The following is a 24,702-nucleotide window of genomic DNA, read 5'->3' as shown; positions in this document are numbered from 1 at the left end:
TTCTGTTACTGAACAGTTCAAATTGTTAGAAGAATATAGTCAAGGTTGTGGACTTCAGAGTCAGACTTGTATTTGAATCCAGACTGTGCTATCTTCTATGTGCCGGTAGGCAAGTCATCCTATGCTTCAATTTTCTCTAATGAGGATTAGAATGGTATCTATAGTATGGGAACATAGTGAAGAGTACATGAGATTATTAACGAAAAGCATTAGCACACTATCTGGTATATAGTTAAGTGCTCAATGAATATTAGCTATTTTTACATTCTAGCTAGTCATCCAAATTTGCTGAAAGTAGAAAAGCCTCCTTGTCCATGTTATACATCTCTAGGACCGCTATATCTGAGAAAGTTATTTTGGTCTAACTTTTGATGGGTCTTGAGCTGTGGAAGCTAACGGCAAGAAAAAACACACTTTTCTCCTTACGGGAGGGGCAAGACGGGAGGTGCCTCAAAGGCCGTTAATGTTTTAGTGATCTACTATCCTCTTGGTCATGTGAGCAAAATGGAACAGCCTCTTCTGAGCCAAGGCGCTGAGGAGGGAAAAGCCAAGGAAAGTGGGGTGGAAGTGGAGGACTTGGGGTGATGAACTCCAGAGATAACTGCAGCAAGTAAAAGGAGAACGGGTGGTGTGCTCCATAAGTTTTGTGTCAGCCAAACCAGTCTTGGGCAAGACCTTGGTGATGAAATATTTATGCTCCATAAGCTGGATTGTTTCTAGGCTGCTGTGTTTGTAGTCTTTTCCTATCATTTATTTGTAAATTTTCCAATACTGCCTCTACAAAATTACAGGGGAGAATATTTGAGCAAACCTTGGTGTATGAATGCATGGGAAGCACAATGTGCTCTGGCATCCATGTGCCGAGGGGCAGCAGCTTTTCCAAATCGAGATTTAGGAATAACCGGAGGCATTGAGGCAGATACAGATAAATTTAGGAGCCTTTAGCTCCCCACCTTAGAGTCTCCCTGAAGGTGAACAGAGGCTGTTAAGCCACCCAGAGCCAGTTCAGGGTGGCTTGTCTTTAGCAGAGCGGTGGGGGAACTCTGCAGTCAACAGCCATGCCCCATGCCCACAAAAACGGTTTGATAGGGGGGCATAGTGAAGTAGGGCAAGGAGAGCAGATATATATATATACATCATCTCATGGGCCCTGCTGTTGGTAGTTTCCCCGAGTGATACTTGAAGTTCCAGACCCAAAGGCTGGGTGTGGTGGAGCTTGATTTATTAGTATTGTCTGCCAAGGGGTATGGGTGGCTGGAAAGGTCAACTTCTGCCATGAATTTGCCATTGAGGCACAGTGGCAAGAGAGCAGTGTCCTCTGAGTCAAGGCACCTTGTATGCGAATCCCAATTCTGCTAGGAGATAGCTGTGTGCCCTTAAGTTGCTTAAACATTCTGAGCCTCAGTTTCCTCATCTTCATTCATTCCTTCAACAAACATGTAGCGAGCACCTACCAAGTGCCAGTTAGAGCTACAGGTGGTAATAAAGAGAAACAAAACATGGTCATTACTCTTAAGGAAACAATCTAGTGTGAGAGAGCAACATGAAGAAATCATGAAAAAGTATGAGTTCTGCAGTAGAAGTCTCAATGCAATGAGAACAGAAAGGAGAGACGATCTATGAAAGCTGGGAAAGACTTCATAGAGAGGGTTACATGTGAACTGTTTCTTGAAGGGCGAGTAACAGTTCATCCAGGTGGAAAAGAGAAGGAAGAAGGGACTCCAAGTGCAAAGTGACAGAGGCATGACAGAGGGCAGTGTATCGACAGAATGGTAAGTCCTTTATGGCTGTCTAACAAGACAGCTTTTTTTAAAAGTGTAATGCAAGGAATGCCAATTCTAAGGCATGGAGGAGGGAGAAAGGTTCTGTGGCAGAAATCACTTCAGGAAAAAACTACACAGTTAAACCAAGTGACACAAGTTCATTTCCTGAAGGACTTCTCAGAACTTTTAATACACTACACTTTTTTATTGGCATGTTTGGAACAAATTAATTTTTTAAAAAGCCACTGTATCTCTCTATGTATGAGTCTTTTCGAAAGGGTCAGTGATTTAAATGTTGGCAAATAAAACCTTACACTGCCTTTAGAACCAAAGTAGAGAAACTAAAGTTTGGTTTTATGTAAAGCAAAGGGGGTGGCACATGCTTGCACGGCGGGTGCGAGAACGCCTTCGTAGTTTGGGAAAGAATTTGAGCCCTACGTCGGGACATAATAAAGTCTCTATGAACAATGACTGTCTCACCAACAAACTATTTTATCTGATCAAGAAACATGACTTCAACACATCCCTATGAACTAATTTTTCTTTTATGATTCATGGTGGTTAAGAGCTTTAGTTCTAGAAACAGACAAACATGGGTTCAGACCCCAGCACCACCACTTTGTAGCTGTGTGTAATCCTGGTTTCCTCATCCACACAATGGAGATGAGAATGCTACCTACCTGTGAGTGTTGCTGTGAGAATGAGATAATGTATATAGTAAGCAGGGTACCTGGCCCCATAGTAATCATGTGACAAACAACAGCTAACAATTGTTTTTATTTTTACTGGAACTTGGACTTTGGCTTTATTAACTTGTAGTTAAACTGCTTTCTGTGAAGCAAAAGGAGACAGGGGCTAGTAACTGTGAAGAGCTACAACCACGTTGACATGGAAACTTTTCCAGGTTCACATCTCGAAATTGAGCTAGAGCTTATCAGCCTCTAGAAACACAGATAATATCATACGCAAGACAATCCGACACAATTACTTAAATCCAAAGGAAACATACAACAAACATCAAGGAAATCAGTGTCCTTTCAGCGACCGAAGATTTCAGGGAAGGGGAACCCTGCCACCTTGTGGCCCTAGGCTGATCTCTCCCCAGCAGAGATCACTCTCAGATCTTTGCCCCCTCTGATTTTTAGGAGACCCATAAGCAGTTTATCACCTCATTTGTGCCCATTCTCCAAATTTGGAATCGCATTATCTCTTGGTTTCCTGGGAAGGAAGTTAAAGTGCCAGGTAGCGTTCAGTATTTTAGTAGTAGACAGGGAATGAATCGGGTCTTTAGTGGGATTTACATATTAAAAAAACCTCAAGTTGCTCATAAGATTTTGTATCTCATATTTCTGTGGAACTGGTATTTTTTTCAGCCAAATAGGGGCTATGAAAACCACACTTTCTGCAAGCTTGAGGTCTAAATAGGAGGTGACTGAAGAACAACTTAATAGAAACCATATTTCTGGATCAGTCTTTCGGACCAGATTACTTCTAACTCCCTTCTCCCTCCAGCATTAGGAAATCAGAGTATGGGATCTTTATGGCTGGAAATGGGCTACACAGATCCTCTTCTTAGAACAACAGAGCTCCTGCCTCTAAATCTCTGTGGCCATGAACAGATATTACCTGAAAATCAGGAACTATGTAAAAGGCCCTCACTTTTTTTTTTTTTTTTTTTTTAGCTGTGATTAAAAGCGGTCCAGTTATCTTAGATCACTTTGGCTTGCTATTTCAATCAAGAAAAGAGTCCCTGCTCTTTAAGGAGAAAACCAGACTCTAGTACCATTTCGGAGGCCTATTAGAAGAATTGGTATTTTAGGGGTGTAGTCAGTCACATGGTAAAACAGTCACCTCAGACTGAGTTCAGCCTTCCAGCTCAATAAGGCAGTGATCTGATGCAAGGAGGAGAAACTGAAGGCAACAACCAAGAAAAGTGCACTAACAATTTTCTTGTTTCTTCTAGGTTTCTTGTTATCGGTAAAGAGAAAACCTCTATACAAGGTAGCCACAATAAAGCCAACCTTGTTGATAATGAACCTTTTGGACCACAAAATATCTTAATCAACACTGACAGCAGGGGCAGATCAAAAGTAGAACTAAAGACTTGAGGGAAAAAGGGTCGCCTTAGCGGCAGCATTACAGGTAAAAATACAAAGAGCCATAGGATACCGGGATCCTCATCTATAACTTGGGGGTAAGAAATTTTTTTTTTTGGACACATGCTTTGTTCAGGTTAGTTTCTTATGTCACTGGGATGCCATTACCCTCCATTAGAACTCTGATTTTCATTCCTTTAAGTTCCAATTTTTAAAAGAATTCTGCAATGCCTAAGTAGTTTATTAGTGAATATTTGAATATATTATTTGGAAGTATTTTTAACAAAACCTGTTTGAAGTAAGTAGAACAGCTTTGTGAGGAAATGTTTAATATTCTTAAATGTTTGCCCTGATCCGATTTACTAAAGTCATACAATGTTAGGAGTCAGAAAGGGTTTTTTGATTCTTCAGAATGAAGAAACTAGGGACAAGACTGATTTTTGTTCAAAGTCAGCCTGGTGATTACAAAGCAGACTTTTTGAATTACAGATAATTACTCTTTCCATCCCACTATGTAACCTCTATCAAACTGGATTAAAAATGCTTTTTAGGAAAGGAATGCTCACTGAGGTTGTTTAAAAGAAATTGGCAATCTTGAATTATATTCCTTTCTCCTTCATGTATTCAGAGACAAAGGAGAAATCATGTTAGTTTGAGTTTATACTACAAAAAACTTTTATTTTTCCCTCTTTGTTTCTCTTACCTGAGCTGATTTAATGAAGCTCAAAGACCCTGTCGTTGGGAATCCAAGTGTCTATCAACATCTCCTTCACTCAGTGCTTATAGAACACTTTGGCACTTAACTCGGGAAATTATTTCCTTTTGGTCATTTGTTCAGTCTGTAAACCTAATAATCAACCAGTACCCAAGTAGAGTTCTGCTGTGGCAGAGGTACAAGATGCCAGTTAATTCAGTGGCTTTCTCTTGGCACGGATGCTCCCCCTTAGCTAATTCCCAGAATGCTTTAGGCTTGGCACCCAGGACCAAGGTCTCAGGTTGCAGCCCTGACTAAAGGCATCAATATTCTACTGACCTTCTCAGCAGTGCTTATTAACGGATCACCTGGCCTATCACTGCTAATTTTAGCCCCGTCTGGAGGTGGGGCTGCTGTTCTTACCCAGAACATTCTGAACTGACTACAGTAGCTACCCTTAAAAGAGTTGCTTCCATTTTCACATATCCAGCTGAAAATGTATTTTCAACGACTGTGATAAAAACAAAGTACCCGAAACAAGTAGCCATCCACTTTGGGTAGCACTACAATTTTTAAAATTTTACTATTTTGTGAAACCCCAAAGTCTTAAGATCTCCAAACTGTCAAGCGTGTATCAATAAAATAGCATAAAGGATAACATTATAAAATACAATTTTATGGTGTAAATTTGCATTTGAAATGTTTTTAATATTTCTAGTTTTTGTCAGCATAAAATTGCTGTCCATTTTCTGAAATTTTGGTTGTTAAAATGTTTCATGAAATGGTGATAATGGTATTGTTTTAATATCCTCACACTTGACAAGATAAGTTAACACCTATTGGTCCCCAAAGTTTTAAAATTTTACTATTTTGTGAAATCTCCAAGTTTTAAGAAGCTACATGAGAATGTTCAGCATAATACAACCTAATATGAAGTTGCATTTTCACCTGGAAAACTAGATAAAAACCAAACTACTTCTAAATTCATTCGGTGGGAACCAGCAATCTGGATAATTCAATCCAATCAAATATTGGATGTTTCTAACAGACCCGAGCCAACAGGTCATGCACAAGTCTTAACATTCTTTTATTATTCATTCATTTGTGTTTACTCTTACATTCTTTTAAATTAGCTAATAGGCAGTGAAATTTTTGAGGTGGATGAAGGTTAGCAGCTCTTTTCTACAAACTCTGTGCCAAGTTAGGAAAAAAAAAAAAAATCAAGCCCAGATCAAACTGTTCTACACACAAGTTTTAATAAACATTTATTAGCAAACATGTAAAAAAACTTCATTCGACCTGCCTGTTCTGTAAGTTCAGTGAGGCCCTACTTCTTGTAGTTCGCTCACCTCTTTCCATGAAAGGTCCCTTTAAGACAAACTTGATAATATTCCAGAGATAGGATCCTCTTATCCAGTCACCAACAAGCAACCAGAAATCATTGGACAAAATGGCAGGAAGCAATGCTATTTAGGCGTCGAGCCTCAGGCATTAACCCTAAGGGTACATGTTATAGGTCTCACTAGAGATACCTGTCTCATGCAAGGATAGGGAACTACTCTAAAATAACAGTCAGTTCCCATATCCTGAGTACTTCTATTTTTACCAAAGAGAGCCAGAGCTAATAGATATCTACTATATTGATCAACAAACTATTAATTACAGAAAGAAAACCTATTTCACACATTACTCTAATTATTAAAACCTCTGACAGTGACTAAGATATGGATACCAGAAGCACTGGTAAGAGTTGCCTGTCACATTTCTCATTAGGGCACTGGCTGTCCACCCCTGCCATGGGGCATCCATGTTTAGGGCTGCCAACTGCTGCTGGGGCATGTAACCTGACACGTGTGAAAAATGTTACTACATAACTGGGAAAAGAAAAAAATACTACACAATTTCCCCAATTTCTCAGGAGCCAAAAGATTTTATTTCAGTGGAAACAAGAAACAAGCAATGTGAAGACAGAGAAGGAGAGAAGGGAGTCCACGTTGTTCTGAAAAATTTCCCACCCTAAACTGCTGGGAATGCCACATGCTGCCCTTTCGACAACTATTGCTAGTTACTTGATGGCACCCCAGAAATCCTGTGGCTTCTTATCATATGATCGTGTTACAAGATTTATTTTTTTTTAAAAAAGTAGAATTTGACAAATCATTTATTTTTGATTTGTCAAATTCTACTTCTACAATTCTAGGTGGTAGCATATCATCATCAAATAGAGAATAAACAAATTAAAAATGGAAAAATAGTTACCTACCCATACATAGTAAGCACAATTTTACTGAAAAGAAAATGAAATAAACTTCAGAAAGGCAAAACTAAAGGTCTTAAAAATAAGATTATATCCTTCTACATGTGACACATGAATTTGTGGTCACCAAAACGTCCTGCCGTCTGAGGAATCCCTCTCCCTAGTGGTGTTTCATAGGAACTAGAATAAAGTTAAACTAGTAAGTTCCTAGATCAAATAGAATACACATAAATAAGAAATTCTTTATTAAATTAGCACCTTGATGTTACGGTGATTTAGAAAGAATTAAATTCATTGGCTTCTGAATTCTAATAGCTAAAGATATATACAACTAAAATGACAGTCTAAATGTACAAAAATGTCAGTCTTTTTTGAATTGGTATATACTTTAAATTCAGTTTCAAATTTTGAAAAATACATTGGATCAAAATAAGTTTAGACCTAAATAATTGGAATTAAATAGTGACTAATAAATGCTAAAAGATCATCTGAAAAGTGGAAGTTCTTTCATCCAATATTTATTGAATGCCTATTTTATTCTGGGCACCGTTCTAGGTACTGAACATACCAGTGAACAGAAACCAAAAATAACTGAGCTATTTTAAATTGAAAGGAAAACTGTAGTCCTTGAAATTTTGGCTGATTGAATATTTTCATAATTATGTTTTAGATTTGTTCTATTCCTGATGTTTATCTAAATAAAAATATTTAGACATTTAGTTGATTCTTTATTTCCTTCTTGAACATATACTTTACAAAACTCCAACTTTTTTACCAGCTGGGCATTCCAAATACACCCTCAGATTTTGATGAATATCATTCAACGGTTCTCAACCATCAACAGAAGGGGGCACTATTTATTTGGGAGAAGGAGTGGTCACAACTGGCATTCATAGGTAAGGGACGGGGAGGCTAAATGAATCCTGTAATGGGATGACAGTTTTTACTCATAAAGAAGTATCTCACCCAAATGGTCAATGGTGCCTGCCCACCTAGGGACACTGAGTTTTTGTACAGAAACTTTATTTTGGTTATATATTTTTGTACAAGAAGATAAGTCAGACAATTTTAGTATTATATTTTATTAAATAAATACATACCACAAAATTATTTCATTTAAAATTACTCAAGAAATGAAAAATTCACTTGATAACTGGTTTTCTACACTGGTTTGGTTGAGAAACTCTTATCGGGAAATAGAAGATATCTAATAAGTATTTTCTGTAGCACTCACTGTACTCAACAGTTTTGAGAACAAGAAGAAAATCTGTAACACTGAAGACTATTTTCTATCTTATTCATAGATTTCTTCAAAACGTATACTTTAAAAATAAATCATGTAATTATTCAGACTTTTTGGTAATGCCTAAACTTCAGAAGGTTTACAAAGAAAGCACATGTAAAAGCAGTCACTTCGATGCAATTAAATGCTAATTTTTTTTAAAGTATCCTTTAAAACTGGTTCTCAAACTTTAGCATACATCAGAATTTCCTTGTAGGGAGAACTTTTTAAAAATTACAGCCTGCTGGCCCACTCCCAGAGTCTCTGACAAGTTCCTGGGTAATGCTGATGCTGCTGGTCTGGGCACAGCACTGTGAGAACCACCGCCGTAAGATATGTTCTTGAACTCAAACTGATGAGCGATGCCCTCAGCCTCTGCTTTCCCTAACAGTAAATAAATAAAAGAACATTTCAGATATGACTTCATCAAGCTTTAAATTTTTAGATTCTTGAAATGTCCAACTTAAATAGAATATATAATTTATTCATCTTGGCTCATAATTATTCCCATGAGTTCGAAGGACAGAACCACAGGACAATCTGGTACTGGATAATCTATGACACTATGAAAACACTTACAAAATACATTAACTATGAGGGTACTGGGATCTTGGTCCTATTTTCTCCATGCTTCTACCCTTTAGAAAATCCAACAACAACAAATCATGAAGTGTACTGAACCCAGAACGAGCACATGACCTATCATGAATGTACACATAAACGTCACAATGCATTGTCATACTTAAGATTCAGATTCAGGAATTTCTTCGTCAGGGCAGCAATAATATTCCACAAAACATATTTGTCCATCTTCATTTCTAATCATATACTGTAATGAGAGGAATCCTCGGTTATCTGTCCGAATAGATACCTTACAGGATAGGACTAATGCCTTTGTAGAGGGTTTCAGTAAAGAAATCTTGTATCTGTAGGAGAGTAAGTAAAAAGCTGTCATTTAGTCACATTTAAAACACATAACTCTAAGGACAAACATTAGCCAAGAACTCCTAAGTAGCAAATATAAGAATAAAATCCAATACTTGTCCAATTTGCTAATATTTTCTCTTCATTAAAAAAAAAAATTGCATCCACTATTAGAATCCAAAATCCTCAAGTAAACTCAGTACCTTACTGTTCATTTTCTTACAAATGTTACACTTTCATTAACAGATTGAAAGTTAAAAAAAATTTACTTAATATAAACTTGGTATTTAACCTCACCTTTATCACTAATGGCAACCTCTATATTAAGAACTGACCTGTTGACCTGGGTCTGATTACAATTGAATGATTCCATCAAATCAGAATCTTTGGGATAGTCAAGGTGGGAGCTTCCTGCATTCCCAAAAGTAGATAACCTAGAGTAGAAAATGAGCAAGTCATTTATTCATTGATCCAGCATAAGCCACATTAGGATCCAAATAAAGAAAAAACTTCTTTAACTCATTCTAGTGAAACAGATACCTAAAAAAATGTTGGCAACACACTATTAGAACACCATAATAAAGATTCCCACAGCGGAACTAGCAACCAATAAATAGCTTTGAGAAATATCAGTCCCAAAAGGAATTCAGAGGTGTTTGCCTCAATTTCATTACCTTAATCCTACTCTGATACTGACCTTTCTTCATCCTTAAATCAGAAATACATAATCGAGGAGAGAAAGTTGAGTAGTGATGGAAGGCCCTGACCCACATCAGTTGCATGTAGCCTGGGGTCCTGCTCATCTTTACTGTCACACCAAAAGCAATGAGGGCTTTTCTGAATCTCAGACTACTCTTCAGGCTGTTTTATGGCTTTCCTTGCTTGGTAATATCAGAACTTGGTGTGCAGACAATTTATAAATGTTTATGTGTTTACTTAATCTGCAAGAACATACTGATCATTTGCTATGGGGATAGCACATTGATTAGTACAATATGAGCACAATCATAGAAGACCTTGGTGCTGGTTTGCCCCTGGACCCATCTTTTCTCTCTTCTAATGTAACCTCTTTCTCTGAGCCATCTTGTCCATGCCCAGCCATGGATGAGACTAGTCCAGTATGGACTGACTTCCTGAGCTCTGTGTATATCCAACTACTTTCTGGTGTCACAGCACCTTAAATTTAACATATCTAGAAAAAAAAAATTCAACTCCCAGTTCCACATCACCAAATCATTTCCCATCTTAGAGATTTAAGGTAACCACAAATTCAAGCTGAGAGAGATCATTTAGATGGGGAGCCTCTAAAATACTCTGTTTAAGTGCCTAGAATCTCAAATCATATCACTGCTTAAGTAGGGTTCTAATGATTTCCCTTTTGGTTAACATTTTACAGACTTTGAGCCAAATTTTTAACGCTTAATGCCATGGGAAGGGCTCTGAGTTCTTCTAAAGTAGATATAAAAAAAAATCCTTTACTTATTAACATCCTGAAATATTTCAAAAGAGAAGAAATATTTAAATTCTCTCCCTAAATTGATTCTAATCCTGAAAAGAGCTTGCCATTTCATAATTTTTTGGGTCAAAATATCAAGAGCATCTTGCTAGTTTTTGACATTGTATTCCTGCTCAAAATCGCCCTCCCTTAGGAAGCTTACCTTGACCAGTCCTAAGTATTCATGTGTTGGTTCCCTAAGTACGTATATTACCTTGCATTTTTGTTCCTTCTGTGCTGTTTCACATATTTCCTCTTTACCTTGATTTTAAGCTGTTCCTTCCCATGATGCTTAATAAGGTAGATATGCACACAGTAGGCGATCAATAATAGATACTCAGTGAATAAATCATGTATAGAAAAACATCTACTTCCTTTTGCATCCTGTACTAACTTGAAAGAAAAAGAGAAGCGATATAATATAAACACCTTTTCTAAAAGTTTAAGCCCAATTTCCCTCATGATGTATACAGATCTACAATAGTTTAGTACAACAATGAAAAGACCACTAAATTATGATTAGAAGACTGAGCTACTCATCTAGAAACCAACACTTTGTAATTGTGAAGCTTTAAATAGTGAATTAATCTTCCTGACTAATAAAAATGTGCAGAGTAAAAGCTTTCCAAAGTTCTGAAAATTCTAGGAACCTGAATAAAAGTTCTGCGTCCTAAGCAAACGTGCAAGTAGGGAGAAGGAACAGACTACATTAGCTATAATTGCACTGCTTTCAAGTACCTAAAATAAGGCTTGTCAGGAGACATGGTGATCTGAAGGACCTCGCTTGTCATGTCCAATTCGGAAAATGCTTCACGGAGGCCCTCTGATTGCAGAATGATTTTATTAATAACATTGGTGCTGCAGAAATCAAAATCCAGAGTTTCCTCAGGCTCCTGAGTATTGAGTTTACAGACTGTCACCACTCCGCCTTCTTCCAGAAATAGCATCAAAGGGTAACCATAACCTTGGTAACACATTCGAAGTGCAGTTAAAGTCCCTGCAATGGAAGTAAATCATACTTTGAGCTCAGCTTTATAACCCTAGGTTCAGCTTCCACAGCTGATACATAAAACTCCTCAAGAATACTTTATTCCATCCAATTTCTAGCATATGTGTATGTCTCTCTCTATGAGGAAGGATCAAATGTTCTCTGATGACAGCTGTATGTAGACAATTCCAAAAACAACTGCAAGAAAATTAGGAACCAGAACAAAATGTAACTCTCTGAAATCATTTTCCAGCTTGTCAAAAACCTCAGAAATACCTTACTGATTATATCTATATATACAATTTCGGGATAGAGAATCTACATTGTCCAAAACGGCAAGTAATGGAGCTGCCACTGCTCCACTTATGCTATTTGTTGAAGGTTCGATTTGTGCAACAGTGGATTGCTTTGATGTTTTCCGTACTATGATGTCAGTGTATTTACTATAATAAGGATCCTTCCAGCTTTTTCTATTGGGAGACATTTCCCCAAATTTTAAGATCAAATAGGGAGAAACGGAGAGAGTGGTTCATTGTGGTTAGGATTTTAAAACTGCAACCTCTAGAGAGGAAGAGGAAGATGACAGGACCTTCTGAGCTCCTCTTCCTTACTGTGGGATGGCGAGCCATAGTGAGGAATGGAGGAAGGCAGATGCTTTTATGAAAATCCAGCTGCGTTAAAAGACGCATAATTAATAATAATGGATTGTCAATAAAAAATTAAAATATATTTTCTAGAGAGCCATAACTGAATTATCCCTAGCTGATCTCGGATTCTTTTCCTATGAAATGAAATCATTCTTCTAGGGATTTTCTTATAGTTTTATATCCATAGCAACCAAATTCACTATTCCTAAAAAAATCCCACAACAAATAAAATACATAAATATTTTAAAGGAAAGCACTTAAGAAGATAGACATAATTTTAAACAAGGCTTAATGGGAAAAAAAAAAGCAAACAAATTTTGAATGCAGTAAACTGGGAGTCAGGAGAACTGGTTTCTATTTTTCTCTGCCACTAACTGTAATAGAGGGCAAGTTAGGGAAAAGAGGCAATTAAAACATATTTCACTTGTTAGATACATTTGACATGTTCAAAGTCTTCTTTTGGTCAGTTCAAATTTAAAACCCTAAAAGCTTTGTAAATTAAAAAAAGATGAATGTAAATACTTTTGCAAATATGAAAAACCCAGAAGGACACTTTCTATTAATATTGTGGACTCAGAGTCCATGATTATGACTGATGAAAAGTGAATTGGCAATTCATATATTACTTATATTCTAATAACTTTTCCTGTATTATTCTGACCATTCTGTATGCTTTTATGTCATTATAATAATAATAAAATGGTTCACCTGGCATAGGACTTGATCCAAAAATAGATAAGCAGTCTAAAAGGACAGTTAAATTAATTCGAAAAGTAACAGGCTCTTCCTGAACTTGAAACTCTTGAAATATACCAGCCTATGAAGAAAAGTAAAATATGAAAAAATATATATTAAAGAATGAAAACTCACACATAAGGTTTTAGATATCACTTGATATGTTTAAAAAAAACAATATTGTGCTAATCCCATGAAAATCATTTCTGATTAACAATTGAAAAATCTTAAGCTTTTTCAGCTATCATCCATTAGAACAACACTACTCAGTAAAGGTGTAACAGTCATTTAGGTCCCATGTAAAAGTTTATGAAAGGTCCTTCATCTAACTTCTTGGATCTAAACTATTCTCCATGTGACTTTTCTGTATCCTTTTCATGGTCATCAGTACAGCTAAGGCCATGTGGAAAATAGCCAAACAATTTAATAATGCATGAATGATATTAGTTTCCAATTTCTTTTGAGGTCAGGAACCATGTTTTATTTATCCTTGAAGTCATACTGTACACTTAGGTGTTCAAAAAAAAAAATGCTGAATTAAATCTAAAATTTGAACCATACAATTATTACTTTGTAAGAACAAATTATAGTATAACCAATAAAAAGAAAAAAAAATATGTTTTAATAATAGGGAGGTGTAGTGGTAAAGAGCATATACTCTAGAAACATATGTTCTAGATTCTCATCCCAACTCAGCCCCTTGCAAGCTTTGGTGCTGCTGGCAAATTGCTTAAACTGTGCCTCAGTTTCCACATCTGTAAAATAGAAATAAATAATAACACAGCCTACTTCATTGCACTATTGTGAGAGTTAAATGAGTTAAACACATAAACACTCAGAAGAGTGTCTGGCTTATAGTTTAGCTTGAAAATCTTTAGACATTATTTTAACCATTATCTCTGTAAAACAAGATGGGAAAAGAATTTGTTACTATGAGAGAAAAAAATTCAAATGATGATGTTATCTATCTTAAATGTCTTTTAAGACCTTAGGAATTCATTGAACTGGATGAGAAATACTATGTCACAGGCTTAAAGGTGTCTACTTCCATACCTGAATAAAAGCATTTGCTTGCACACACTTTGCATTTTCCACTGTAACCTTGATTCCATTTTTAGTAGCGAAACACGTAGCATGTTCTCGGAAATGAATAGCCTTCAAGATAGTGGAGAGATTCCTAACGTTGTCGAGGCTGGCCACCAAGCTGTAATCCTTCTCATCTTGGATCTGTTGGTTTAGGAGGGGCATTGTCCAGTGCACACTCGGCCCCAAGGGCTGCTCCTGGGGCCAACACCTGCTCCCGCGGATCACGAAACACCTGATGAGATTCAACAATAAACTCCCCGTCAACGCTGGTAAGAGGCCCGCGATTTCAACCTACGCTGTGGCCAAGCGGTTGAGGCCTGGGTGTTGAACTGGGCCGACCAGGGACTGAATCCTGCCTCTGCCACTTAACTGTCTCTGTCACTGGGGGAAATTACTAATCTCTTTAAGCTATGGTTTCCTTGTCTTTAGTAAGGGGACAGTTAGTTACACATGAAAAGTTGTAAACAATGAAAACCACCAACTCTGTAGTTCTACTTGGGGCTACGTATGCCCACAGTCGGTTTTGAGCTGTCAGGTGCTCTACACCTTTCATCAGAGAGAACAGGCACTTGGGAGGGCGGGCCCGGATTCCCCAGAAGATCTTCCTCGAGTCCCAGACAACCTGTTTCACCAGCCCGCCGCGGGCGGTATCTGTGTACTGGTCCCGGGATCCCAAGGCGCGGAAACCCTACCTTTACAGTGGGGCCTCGGCACCTGAGAGCCCTTTCCAGCCAGGTCACCGGGGAGCCACCTGCATACCCTGGAGAACTGGGGAGGAAGTGGAGCAACTCCCGCCACACTTTTTAGATCAGCTGGCCACCTCGGCCACCGTCACCACAGAGCTAAACGAAGCCTAGAGAGCCGAGCGTGCAGTGCCACAGGGACCGGAAAAAGGCACTATAGGCCTGGAGGACCACGGAGCCGAGCGGGCGGTACCATAGAGATCGGAAAAGGAAGCGAACGGCAGAGCCGGAAGGAAGTCCGAGAGCCAAGGCGGCGAGGCAAGATGGCGGCGACCAAGAGAAAACGGCGTGGGGGCTTGGCCGTTAAAGCGAAGAGGCCAAAAAGAAACGAAAAAGATGCCAGGCCGCCAGCTAAGCAGCGCGACATGGCAGAGGAGACGGAAGAGGAAGAGAGAAACCGTATTCCAGGCCCCGTTTGCAAGGTAGAGGGGGTTACCCTCGGGTGACACCTGCGGCCGCGGCTCCGTGCGCCTCTTTTGGGGTTACCTGCCTAGGTACGGCTGTGCAGATTTCGGAGTTACTCTGGTGTTACTGGAGCTGGGTATCAGCTCTCCCGGCCGGACCGGCCACTGCGTTTACAGCTAACTTTCATGCACGTGGCGGCGTTCTTGGATGTGGCCGGCTGAGCAACTGGGCGGGCTTCACAGAGCTTTTACCCGGTTTATGGGCAATCGGCTTATGGTGTACTACTCAGTTCCAGTGTTCTGTCTCCTAATTATTTTATTTTCTTTTGGAGGGTAGAACTTTTCCTTGTTATTTTTATTGAATATGTCATTTACAGTGATTGGCATGCCCATATTCTGCCATAATTAACTATTGTCAGTCAAGGATCCTGGAACCTTGTAATGTGGTTCTTTAAAAAGCTGCAGTCCTCGGGACTATGATTTTGATCTTTAACTGTCAAGGGATAACGAAAGCTAGAGTAGTAGGTGGTACGAGCTTTACTTATCTTTAACAAACTTAACGTGCCAGGCACAATACAAAGTTAGGTTTCCCCTGCTTTGGAATTGCAAACCGAGAATGTGACCTCATTTTCCTGAAGTGCTGGAGTTTAGAAGGAAACAGAATTCATGTAAATTGATTTTTATTTAAAAGAAGGTGAACATGAATGGACCTAACTTTCATTCAACTGAGGGCTCCCTAAGCTAGATCGAATACTGTGAAGACAAGGGATGCCTTTGATTTGTTGATTTCCGTGTCCTGCCCCAGTTTAGCTAGTACTCTAGCACACAGTACTTGATAATAATTAAATGACTATGGTGGCAAGTACTAGGAAAGGAGTTAGCTCTGAGGAATGAAAGATGAGTTTAAATTCTACCCTTGCTATTAACGGAATTTTGAGCAGTTTTCTCATTTGCATATTAAAAGGAAGGAAATATTTACTTTTTGTGAAGAATAAGATGAACTTCTAATAGATTTTCAGCAAATGCTCACACTCTTCCTTGAAGGATCTAGAAAGAAATATAGTGTCAGTGACCTAAGTCATAATATAAAAAATTCTATCAAAGTACAGAAGATTGAGATTAGTTTTACTCTAAGATTATCCAGGTGGGTATCAGGAAGGATTTAGCCTTCGAGCTGGATCTCAAAGTAAGGTCAGAATTTCCATATTCAGAAATGAGAGGGAATGATACCTGGAAGAGAGAATAAACTGGCCAAAGATGTTTAAGTGTGGGAAATGCTGAAAATTTAAAAAACACTTGGATCGGCTAAAGTTTAGGGTTGATTTGAGACAATCCGAGGTGAAAATATAAATGTAGTCTAGAATTCAGTGTTAAAACTGTGTCATTTTGTACTTTGTTTAGAAAACCCAGGAGAGTAAGGATGTGATTGGAGGGAGCAGTGCTTTAAGATTAAGCTAGTGCTAGCCTGGCACATTGGAGGAGCTCCTTGCTGGGAAGGCTAGCCATTTAGGTTATTTGCAGTTGACATAAGATTATATGGATCTGAAAGAGGGCAGTGGAAATAGGACAGGGTTACAAATTGTTGCAAAGAGAAACTGACAGCATTTAGTAATGTTTATGATATGAGAGAATAAGGACAGATGGAAGATTCAAAGCCTGATGGTGACATCAGAAAAAATAAGTAATAAAGAAATATACCAGGTTTAAGGTTTAAATATTCTAGAGTTGAATTTGAAATTGGTAGGGCTGGAAAGAGTTCTTTACCTTTTTTGTAGAGTTGACAGTTGAAGCTGTGGGAATAATAATGAGAGCTCTGTTATAGTGAGAACAGAAATAAAAGAGGGTAGGAAAATCTTTAGAGTCAGGAAGAGGAATTGGAGAGATTAAAGAAAAAAACACAAGGGAGGGAGCCAACTAGAGCATTTCTGGGTGGCCGTTGGGTTCAGTAAATGCTACTGAGAGATCAAATTAAAGGTTTAGGTCAGGATTATTTGACTTACTACTTGGAAGTTTTATCTTTAAACAAACAAGGTTGGTTCAGTATGAGTTTAATATGAGATTTAAAAATCTTTTAACAATTTCTTTTTCTTCAGGGCAAGTGGAAAAATAAGGAACGGATTCTCATCTTTTCTTCCAGAGGAATAAATTTCAGAACAAGACATTTAATGCAAGACTTAAGAATGTTGATGCCTCATTCTAAAGCAGGTGCCTTTATGTCATATACTTAAAAATTCATGTCTATAAACTTACCTGCATATCTATTTCTGCTTTAAGTCACGCTTCAGTTTTTCAGTCTTGTGAGATAAAGAACCACTACTCTTCAGAAGTGTATCTCTTCAGTGCCAAGATTTTTCCAATTAACATTTTGTTGTAAATTCTTTACAAATTTATCAAGTATTCTCTTCACTTTCCTAAACAGATATGTATTAATTGCTGAAACATTTCTCGAAGGTCCAGAAATGCCTTCATTGTAATGTTTTCAGAGGTCATGGTTTGTCCTTTTAAAAGATTCAGAACTGCAATGTACTGCTTTCTGCATTTAAAAAACGAAAAAAAAATTTTTTTTTTTTTTTTTTAAATTAATGGACCTGGAGTAGGATTTCAGGCATCTTTAAGTTGGGGCCAAGCTAATCCTTTTAGCAAAAGAATTTCTTACAGGCAAGTGAAGAACATCTAGTTTTAAGATTAGATCTGTAGCGGTGCAGTCATGTAGCTGTCTTTGTGCCTGTGTTGGGAGATGCTGTTGATTTTAATTCTAGGTAATGACTTGGTTCTTTAGATCAGTGTTTCTCAAACTGATATCTCCAGTTATGTCTTCAGATCTCTGAAACTAATAAGAGAAATTTTAATTTGTACTGGTTTCTTTTTTCGTATGATAATCTAAAACCATGTGTTTTTTATTAGTTTTTTTTGGCAACTGATTCAAAATTGAATGAAATTTTTGTCACTTCATATTTTAGTTTTGTAAGTGAGTGTTCCTTAAACTGAAATCCTAGACCATAGACTTCAGTTGTGAGAATTTTTCCATTTTTGAAAGGAATTCATAGAATATATAAAGTCTGAGAAACACTGCTTACATCATTACTTATAATTCTTGAGGACTATTTTTAGTTACTCATTTTTACATTTAAAAAATAACCAGGATTTTTAATGAGGTCGTATTTTCAGATCTGATCATCATAAATATTAATAAAATCTCATTTAAACTGTTGATTATGAAAACACTTAAAATAATTTTCTGGAAAGCATGTGTAATTTGATTGAAGTAGCTTTGAAATCTTTTATTTATTTGTTTTTTCTTTTTTTCTTTTTATAGATACTAAAATGGATCGTAAAGATAAGTTATTTGTGATTAACGAGGTAATTTTAGAAAATAATTAAGTAAAATTTAGGAACAAAATATTTTGGAGCACTAAAGGTGCTTCATTTTAAAGTTAGTTACTCCGCGACTTTTAAATTGTTTCATAAAAGACAGATTTTATTAAATCTTCAATAAACTACCTTCTAATTTTTTTTAATATTCATTGTTTTTATATTATAGTTTAGTGCTTCAGTATATATTATTTCTTGATTGTTCTTATGCTGACCTTGTCCAAATAAGCATATTGACATTTCCTGAAGACGAGGATTCGATCTCATTCTTTTTTTTCTCGTTATGTCTAGTGTAGTGTGAAATGCATGGTCATGGTAGGTACTCATAAAAAATGACCAATATGTATAAAATAAAATTAGAAATTCATCAAATATTTTTGAAACCCCACGTTGTAAGAAGCATTTTGTCAGTATTAAAAGTGATGCATGTAGTATTTGCTTTTAAGGTATTACAAACTAGTAATATGTTAAATTTTCAGTGTTGTTGAAGATACTAACCTTACATTTTAAGGCAGATTTTAAAAAGCATCATTTTCAAAAGATAATTTTCTTTAGCCATTAGAAAAGCTTTTATTCATTTAGCACAAATTTTTGCACCTCTGCTATATCATGGCATCACTCTCCATGCTGTGGAAACAATATTTTACAAAACAGCACCCTGTCATTGTGGAGCTTCAATTCTGATGGGGGAGCTAGGCCATAAACAAGTATTATAATTTCAAGCGAAGACGGGAAAAATAATGGTATGGGTTTTCAGCAACTGAAGCTGTACTGGAAAACCCACTTAGTGTTGCTCTGTTTATTTTAAAACCAGTAAGAAACGAGCATTTTTAAGTTATTAGGTTTAAAGTCTTAAGTAGTTTAGAATTTATGAATACCATATCAGATAGTTTATGAATACTACAGTTGTACAGGACTTCATTCCTGTATTGCTTATTTATATTTCTCAAGTGTGACTTTGTAAACCTTCAAGATGTTGAAGTTTAATTCAACTTGGATTAGGTTTAGTATACTTGTGCTTTTCACCAGTTCCCTGGTGATTTTATAGAACCAAATGACAGAAATGATAGTGTAAATGAGGAAGAAAACCTAAATGTCTTGATTTTAAAAAACTAGGGCTAAAAATCAGAATAACCGTTATAAAGGATATGTTGGTTCCATAAGGACTGTATTCTCCTAAGATTAGTAAGGCTAATAAAGTGGTGCTTTATTCCTAGAGCATTTGTTTACAATCTTTGTAGTTTGTACATGGGACTGGTCAGAAAAAGAGGTTCTCAGTAACCAGAAGTGAGGCCAGTTACTTTAAAATGCTGGGCCAGAAAGAGTAGATGTTTGCACCAAAGAGGCGGGCAGAGCATCTAGTTTATCTTAGAAGACTATCTGAGAGGAACTTGAAAGATTTCTTTCTTCTGTGAATGAATAAATTTACCTAGATTTAGATCTTGCAGCCTATTAATCTGCTTAAATATTTTTTGAAGAATGTAGGTATTATTTGCATTGAATTGCTTTTAGTTCTCATTCTGTTATCTACTTCATTTTCCTATACTTTGCTCCATTTAGGTTTGTGAAATGAAAAACTGCAATAAGTGTATCTATTTTGAAGCTAAGAAGAAACAAGATCTCTATATGTGGTAAGAAGATGTGTTAAGTAAGATGGGAGTGGAATTTGTTCTTTTAAATGGATTTATTCTTTATACCTCTTATTACAGACTCCTTTCAGTCTTTGTTTTGTTTTTGTAAAAAAAAAAAAAAAAGCAGGGCCAGGGGATAAAGTAAACTATGATTTCACAAACGTAAAAACCTTTAAAGAAAATTAAATGTACGAATGTTATGAGCCCATTCTATTTTTTAACTGTGAAACATGATAAGCTTTTACTGCATTCTAAATTCTACTTAGTAGAAAAACTATTCTTCATATTTTTCAGGCTTTCAAATTCACCTCATGGACCATCTGCTAAATTTCTAGTTCAGAATAGTAAGTTGACTCAATTTAAATTTTTTTTTTTTTTTTAATGAGAAAATTGAAAATCTTTTGGGATAGTTGTGCCAAAGATATAACTATTTTGTTGTTGTTGTTATAATTTTTCTAGTTCATACCCTAGCCGAACTAAAGATGACTGGAAACTGTTTGAAAGGTTCTCGGCCCCTTTTGTCTTTTGACCCTGTAAGTTTTTAAACATAATAAACACAGTTTTAAACAAAGCACTCTGCTATTGTCAAATAATATGTTCACTGTTTTTCTAGGCTTTTGATGAATTACCACATTTTGCTTTGTTAAAAGAACTCTTAATTCAGGTAAATATCTTTTCTAGAGAACAGTTTTGGTAATATCAATGTGTGTCATCTTTTGGACTTTCTCTTAACTCAGCTATCTAAAACTAACGTATACGTGTTATATTGTAAAATCAGGAACTAACATATATTTTTTTTCTAGATCTTTAGTACACCACGATATCATCCCAAAAGCCAGCCATTTGTGGACCATGTATTTACGTTCACCATTTTGGATAACAGGATATGGTTTCGGAACTTTCAGGTTAGCTTTAATAAGTTTTTAATTATACTTTGAAATAAATTAGGACAAATAGTACCACTATATATTTACTGCATATTTAAATTTTGTAAAAAGAACTTTATCTGAAGATCCATGAGGCAATTGAGTTCCAGATTTATGCTAGGTGCTGTTAAGGATGTAAGTTTCTCTCAAGAGATTAGACTCTATTTGGGGTGGGGTGGGGCAGTGATAAAGACTTAGAAAGACCAAACCTCTGCAGAAAGCATTTATTGAAAACTATTTGATGAGTCATAAAGTAGTGACTCAGGAGGAGTGGTGATTCTGGAAATCTTGGAGCAGGAGTTTGGCAGGAAATAAGCCTGCATGCAGAAAGGTAGAGGTAGAAAAGAACAAAAGACAAAATTTCAGATGGCATATGAATTGAACTGGCCTTTTCCTGTGTCGATATATTGGATACCTTGCAAAGTGAGTTAAACATATTCTCTTTTTAACCTCTGAGGGCAGACATACCTGAGCCAATAAACAGTGTTAATATTTGTAGTTCAGAAGTTGCCTCAATTCAGTAACTACTCAAAAATAAATTTGACCATGTACTATACTTTTATGTACTTTTAAATTTAGTTTGAATTGGATTTATAAAAATAACTTAGGATTTGATTTAAAATTTTAAAGGGTTACTTGTTTTGTGCTTCAGTACATTTTGTTATAGCAGTCTCAGTTTTAAAAATTTTAATTAGTTTTTCAAGAATTCATGCATTTGAGAGGCATGATGTGAACCAGATTCAAATTACTCAATTTTAAAAGGGCAGACTGGGAAGACATTTATATTTTTCCATGACAGCTACTTGATTTGGTGCCAAGTTTTACTTCCATCTTCATTTTCAATTTATTTTAGGGACATTTGTAATGAGGTTATAGCCATATACCTTTTAGAAATAATATATTCGAACTAAAATGGATGTTTTTATTAAAGATCATAGAAGAAGATGCTGCTCTTGTGGAGATAGGACCTCGTTTTGTCTTAAATCTCATAAAGATTTTCCAGGGAAGTTTTGGAGGACCAACTTTATATGAAAATCCTCACTACCAGTCCCCAAATATGGTAAGTACGCTGTTTTGTTGTTCAGTGGTCTTCAATGCCCCAAAACTCTGGCCAAAATAATTCTATCAGGTAATTAACTATTTTGTTAACTGTGAAACTGAATTTGGTTTTTGCTGCATATCATTTTGCAAATTTCTGATGATACAGGGTAAAGGGCAAAAGGGTTCTTAAGTTAATGTCCTTGCCATATATAAAATGTTTATTTGTATTTCAAAAGCAGTTAATATTTTTTTGTTTCTAGCATCGGCGTGTTATAAGATCCATCACAGCTGCAAAATACAAAGAGAAACAGCAAGTTAAAGATGCACAGAAACTGAGAAAGAAAGAACCAAAGACTATTCTTCCACATGATCCCACTGCAGATGTTTTTGTGACACCAGCTGAGGAAAAACCGATAGAAATACAGTGGGTAAAACCAGAGCCAAAAGTCGATTTGAACGCAAGAAAGAAAAGGGTTTACAAAAGGCAAAGAAAAATGAAACAGAAAGTGAATAGTGGAAATGCAAAATGAATCAATGGATAACTAATTTGTTTTTCAGTTATTTTATATTTATTTTGTATTCATTGTATAAATACTTTTATTATTCAGGACTGTCTTACCTAATTACTGTGGCGTTTCAAAGAAAGAAAAATTAAAATCTTGTGGATTCAGTAGTATCTGTGTTTTTTAAATAAAAATAACACTAGAAGTCATCTGTTTTAATTTCTATTTTCAAAGCTTATTCGGTATTACTAAAAATTTAGAACAAGTAAGGTTTAGGCCTGCACTCTTGGATTAAAACTTGGTTTAGCAAAGCTGAAATTCAAACAGATTTATTGGGTCAATACTACTTGTAAAACAAAGCATTAGGCACTTTGAGAGCATACTTTCAGATAATACAGTAGGAGTAGACTGGTAAAAGTATCTTACTGAGGTTTGAGTCCTGAGTCACCAATTAAAGAGGCCTTGGAAAATCAACCTCTGATCTTGTTTTCTTACCTTGAAAAAGTACAATAAAATTTCTTAGGTTGAAAGCATTTTGTGCATTACAAATTTGTTTTAGAAGTAGTAGGTATAGATTTCTTGTAAATTCCTAGTAAAAGGAAGAAAAATGGAACAGTTGTTAACAGATTCCAGAATATTGGAATTTCTCCCTTTATGAAAGAATTCTTCGAGGCAAAGAGAACACTGGGTTTACTGTCCTGGAGGTCTATTTGTGGTAGGGAAAGACAAGATTCTAGGTGCCAGTGGCCATGGGCAGTTAGCGGCTGCTGAGGAGATAGATACATATACTATAGATATATGAATACATAACTAATAAAATTGGGTCATGCATGTGTTCTGTCATCCACTGATTTTTATTTCACATTAACCATTTTTCCATGTCTTATGTTCTACAACATGGTTAGTAATTGCACAGTATTCCACTCCATACTATAGCTATATAATCAGTCCTTTATTGTTGGCTAGTCAGTATTTCAGTTGTATCTTTTTTTCTTCTAGAGGTGCTTGTCGCAAACATTTTTATACATAAATTATTTTGTACAATTTTGGTTTCTTGCAAGTGGAACTCTGGTCAGAGGCTGTTTAGACATTTAGACATTTTGATTGCTCCCCTAGATAACTGCTTCACCAGAGGTTGGTGTGTTCATTTTCTTGTACTGATGTCAATGATGAAATAATCTCTCAATTTGATAGGTAAAAAATTAATACTTTTTTTCGTTAGGTACTGATTTTTCTTTTGTGACTATTCTTGGGGTAGTAATTTTGCACTAATTTGTAAGAGCTCTTTTATTAAGGTTATTCTAGACATCTTTTTAGTTCATCACTTTTTAAATATGTAGGCAGGATGATCAATTTTTCATTAATTTTCTAAGAAATGCCTTTGTGTATAATTATGCTACTTTATCTTGAAATTGTTTAAATGCGGCTACTTGAAATTTAGATTATGCAGGTTATTGGGGTCAGAGATTCACTTGAAATACTTATATGTGGCTAATGAAGGCCAAATCTGGTTTAGTGCAAAAAAAAAAAAAAAAATTGGTCAATGGAATATAGCCTTAGATGAAAATAAGACAGCTGTAGTCAGGATTTGTTTTCGAACACCCACATTTCAAGTTAAGTTATAAACATAGCCTGGATAAAGAAGTTGAGTGAAGACAATACTTTTTACTTAATACTTTTTGTTTGTGTGTTGTAGAGGTTTAGTGGAATTTCCATTTTAATGATTTTAATTGTTTCCACTTACATCTTTCGATCCCAAATTATTTCCTTTCACAGTCATGAATATCTCATTTGAATTCCTCATCTCCCAAGTCCATGTTCATTTAGAAATCAACCTTTTAATAAAGGTGTCATTTTACACTGAAATTCATATCCGGTCTAACAGTGCAATTTTCTATACAATTTTAACAGGCAAAAATAGATCTCTTCCTTTAAGAAAAAGAGATAAGTGATTCTCAGGTTGTAAGCAAAACCAGATGTAGTCGAAGATAAAAATCTTTTGTCACTTTTGTCCCAGCCCCCACAAATTCATTCTCTGGTGGGGAATGTTCCTATTTCTCTCCTGCATTCAAATTTCTCAATCCTGTCCATTACCAATTTAAAAAATCAAGGCCA

General features: G+C 36.2%; 3 protein-coding genes across 8 annotated transcripts in view; 2 read left to right on the top strand and 1 right to left on the bottom strand.

Annotated features, from left to right (window-relative positions):
• TTC23L (tetratricopeptide repeat domain 23 like) overlaps positions 1 to 6,377 on the top strand; it is a 52,725-nt gene extending 46,348 nt beyond the window's left edge. For all 6 annotated transcript variants that reach the window (XM_036225840.1, XM_036225842.1, XM_036225843.1 and 3 more), the window contains 2 exons: positions 1,675 to 1,772; positions 3,727 to 6,377. In XM_036225840.1, the coding sequence (XP_036081733.1) occupies positions 1,675 to 1,747 (73 nt within the window). In that variant the 3' untranslated portion in view covers positions 1,748 to 1,772; positions 3,727 to 6,377. The remainder of the gene's footprint in view (positions 1 to 1,674; positions 1,773 to 3,726) is intronic.
• Positions 6,378 to 6,463: 86 nt separating this feature from the next.
• RAD1 (RAD1 checkpoint DNA exonuclease) lies at positions 6,464 to 14,876 on the bottom strand. Its single transcript, XM_016142428.2, has 7 exons — positions 14,660 to 14,876; positions 13,935 to 14,199; positions 12,855 to 12,963; positions 11,250 to 11,508; positions 9,352 to 9,450; positions 8,835 to 9,018; positions 6,464 to 8,476 (listed from the first exon to the last, which is right to left on the bottom strand). Exons 2-6 carry the CDS (start codon positions 14,127 to 14,129, stop codon positions 8,835 to 8,837), a joined length of 846 nt encoding a protein of 281 aa, XP_015997914.1. The 5' UTR covers positions 14,130 to 14,199; positions 14,660 to 14,876; the 3' UTR covers positions 6,464 to 8,476.
• A 64-nt stretch (positions 14,877 to 14,940) lies between these two features.
• On the top strand, positions 14,941 to 22,796 carry BRIX1 (biogenesis of ribosomes BRX1). The gene is made up of 10 exons (XM_016142427.2): positions 14,941 to 15,132; positions 17,208 to 17,319; positions 18,431 to 18,474; positions 20,047 to 20,117; positions 20,412 to 20,461; positions 20,577 to 20,650; positions 20,731 to 20,781; positions 20,921 to 21,022; positions 21,975 to 22,103; positions 22,345 to 22,796. The coding sequence occupies exons 1-10, from the start codon at positions 14,974 to 14,976 to the stop codon at positions 22,612 to 22,614; spliced, it is 1,062 nt and encodes a 353-aa protein (XP_015997913.2). The 5' UTR covers positions 14,941 to 14,973; the 3' UTR covers positions 22,615 to 22,796.
• The last annotated feature ends 1,906 nt before the right edge of the window (positions 22,797 to 24,702 follow it).

Source organism: Rousettus aegyptiacus, unplaced genomic scaffold (genome assembly GCF_014176215.1).
Source record: "Rousettus aegyptiacus isolate mRouAeg1 unplaced genomic scaffold, mRouAeg1.p scaffold_m13_p_8, whole genome shotgun sequence".
NCBI classification, from domain to species: domain Eukaryota; kingdom Metazoa; phylum Chordata; class Mammalia; order Chiroptera; family Pteropodidae; genus Rousettus; species Rousettus aegyptiacus.
Note: the sequence above shows the minus strand (reverse complement) of the source record. Positions and strands in the feature narration are given on the sequence as shown.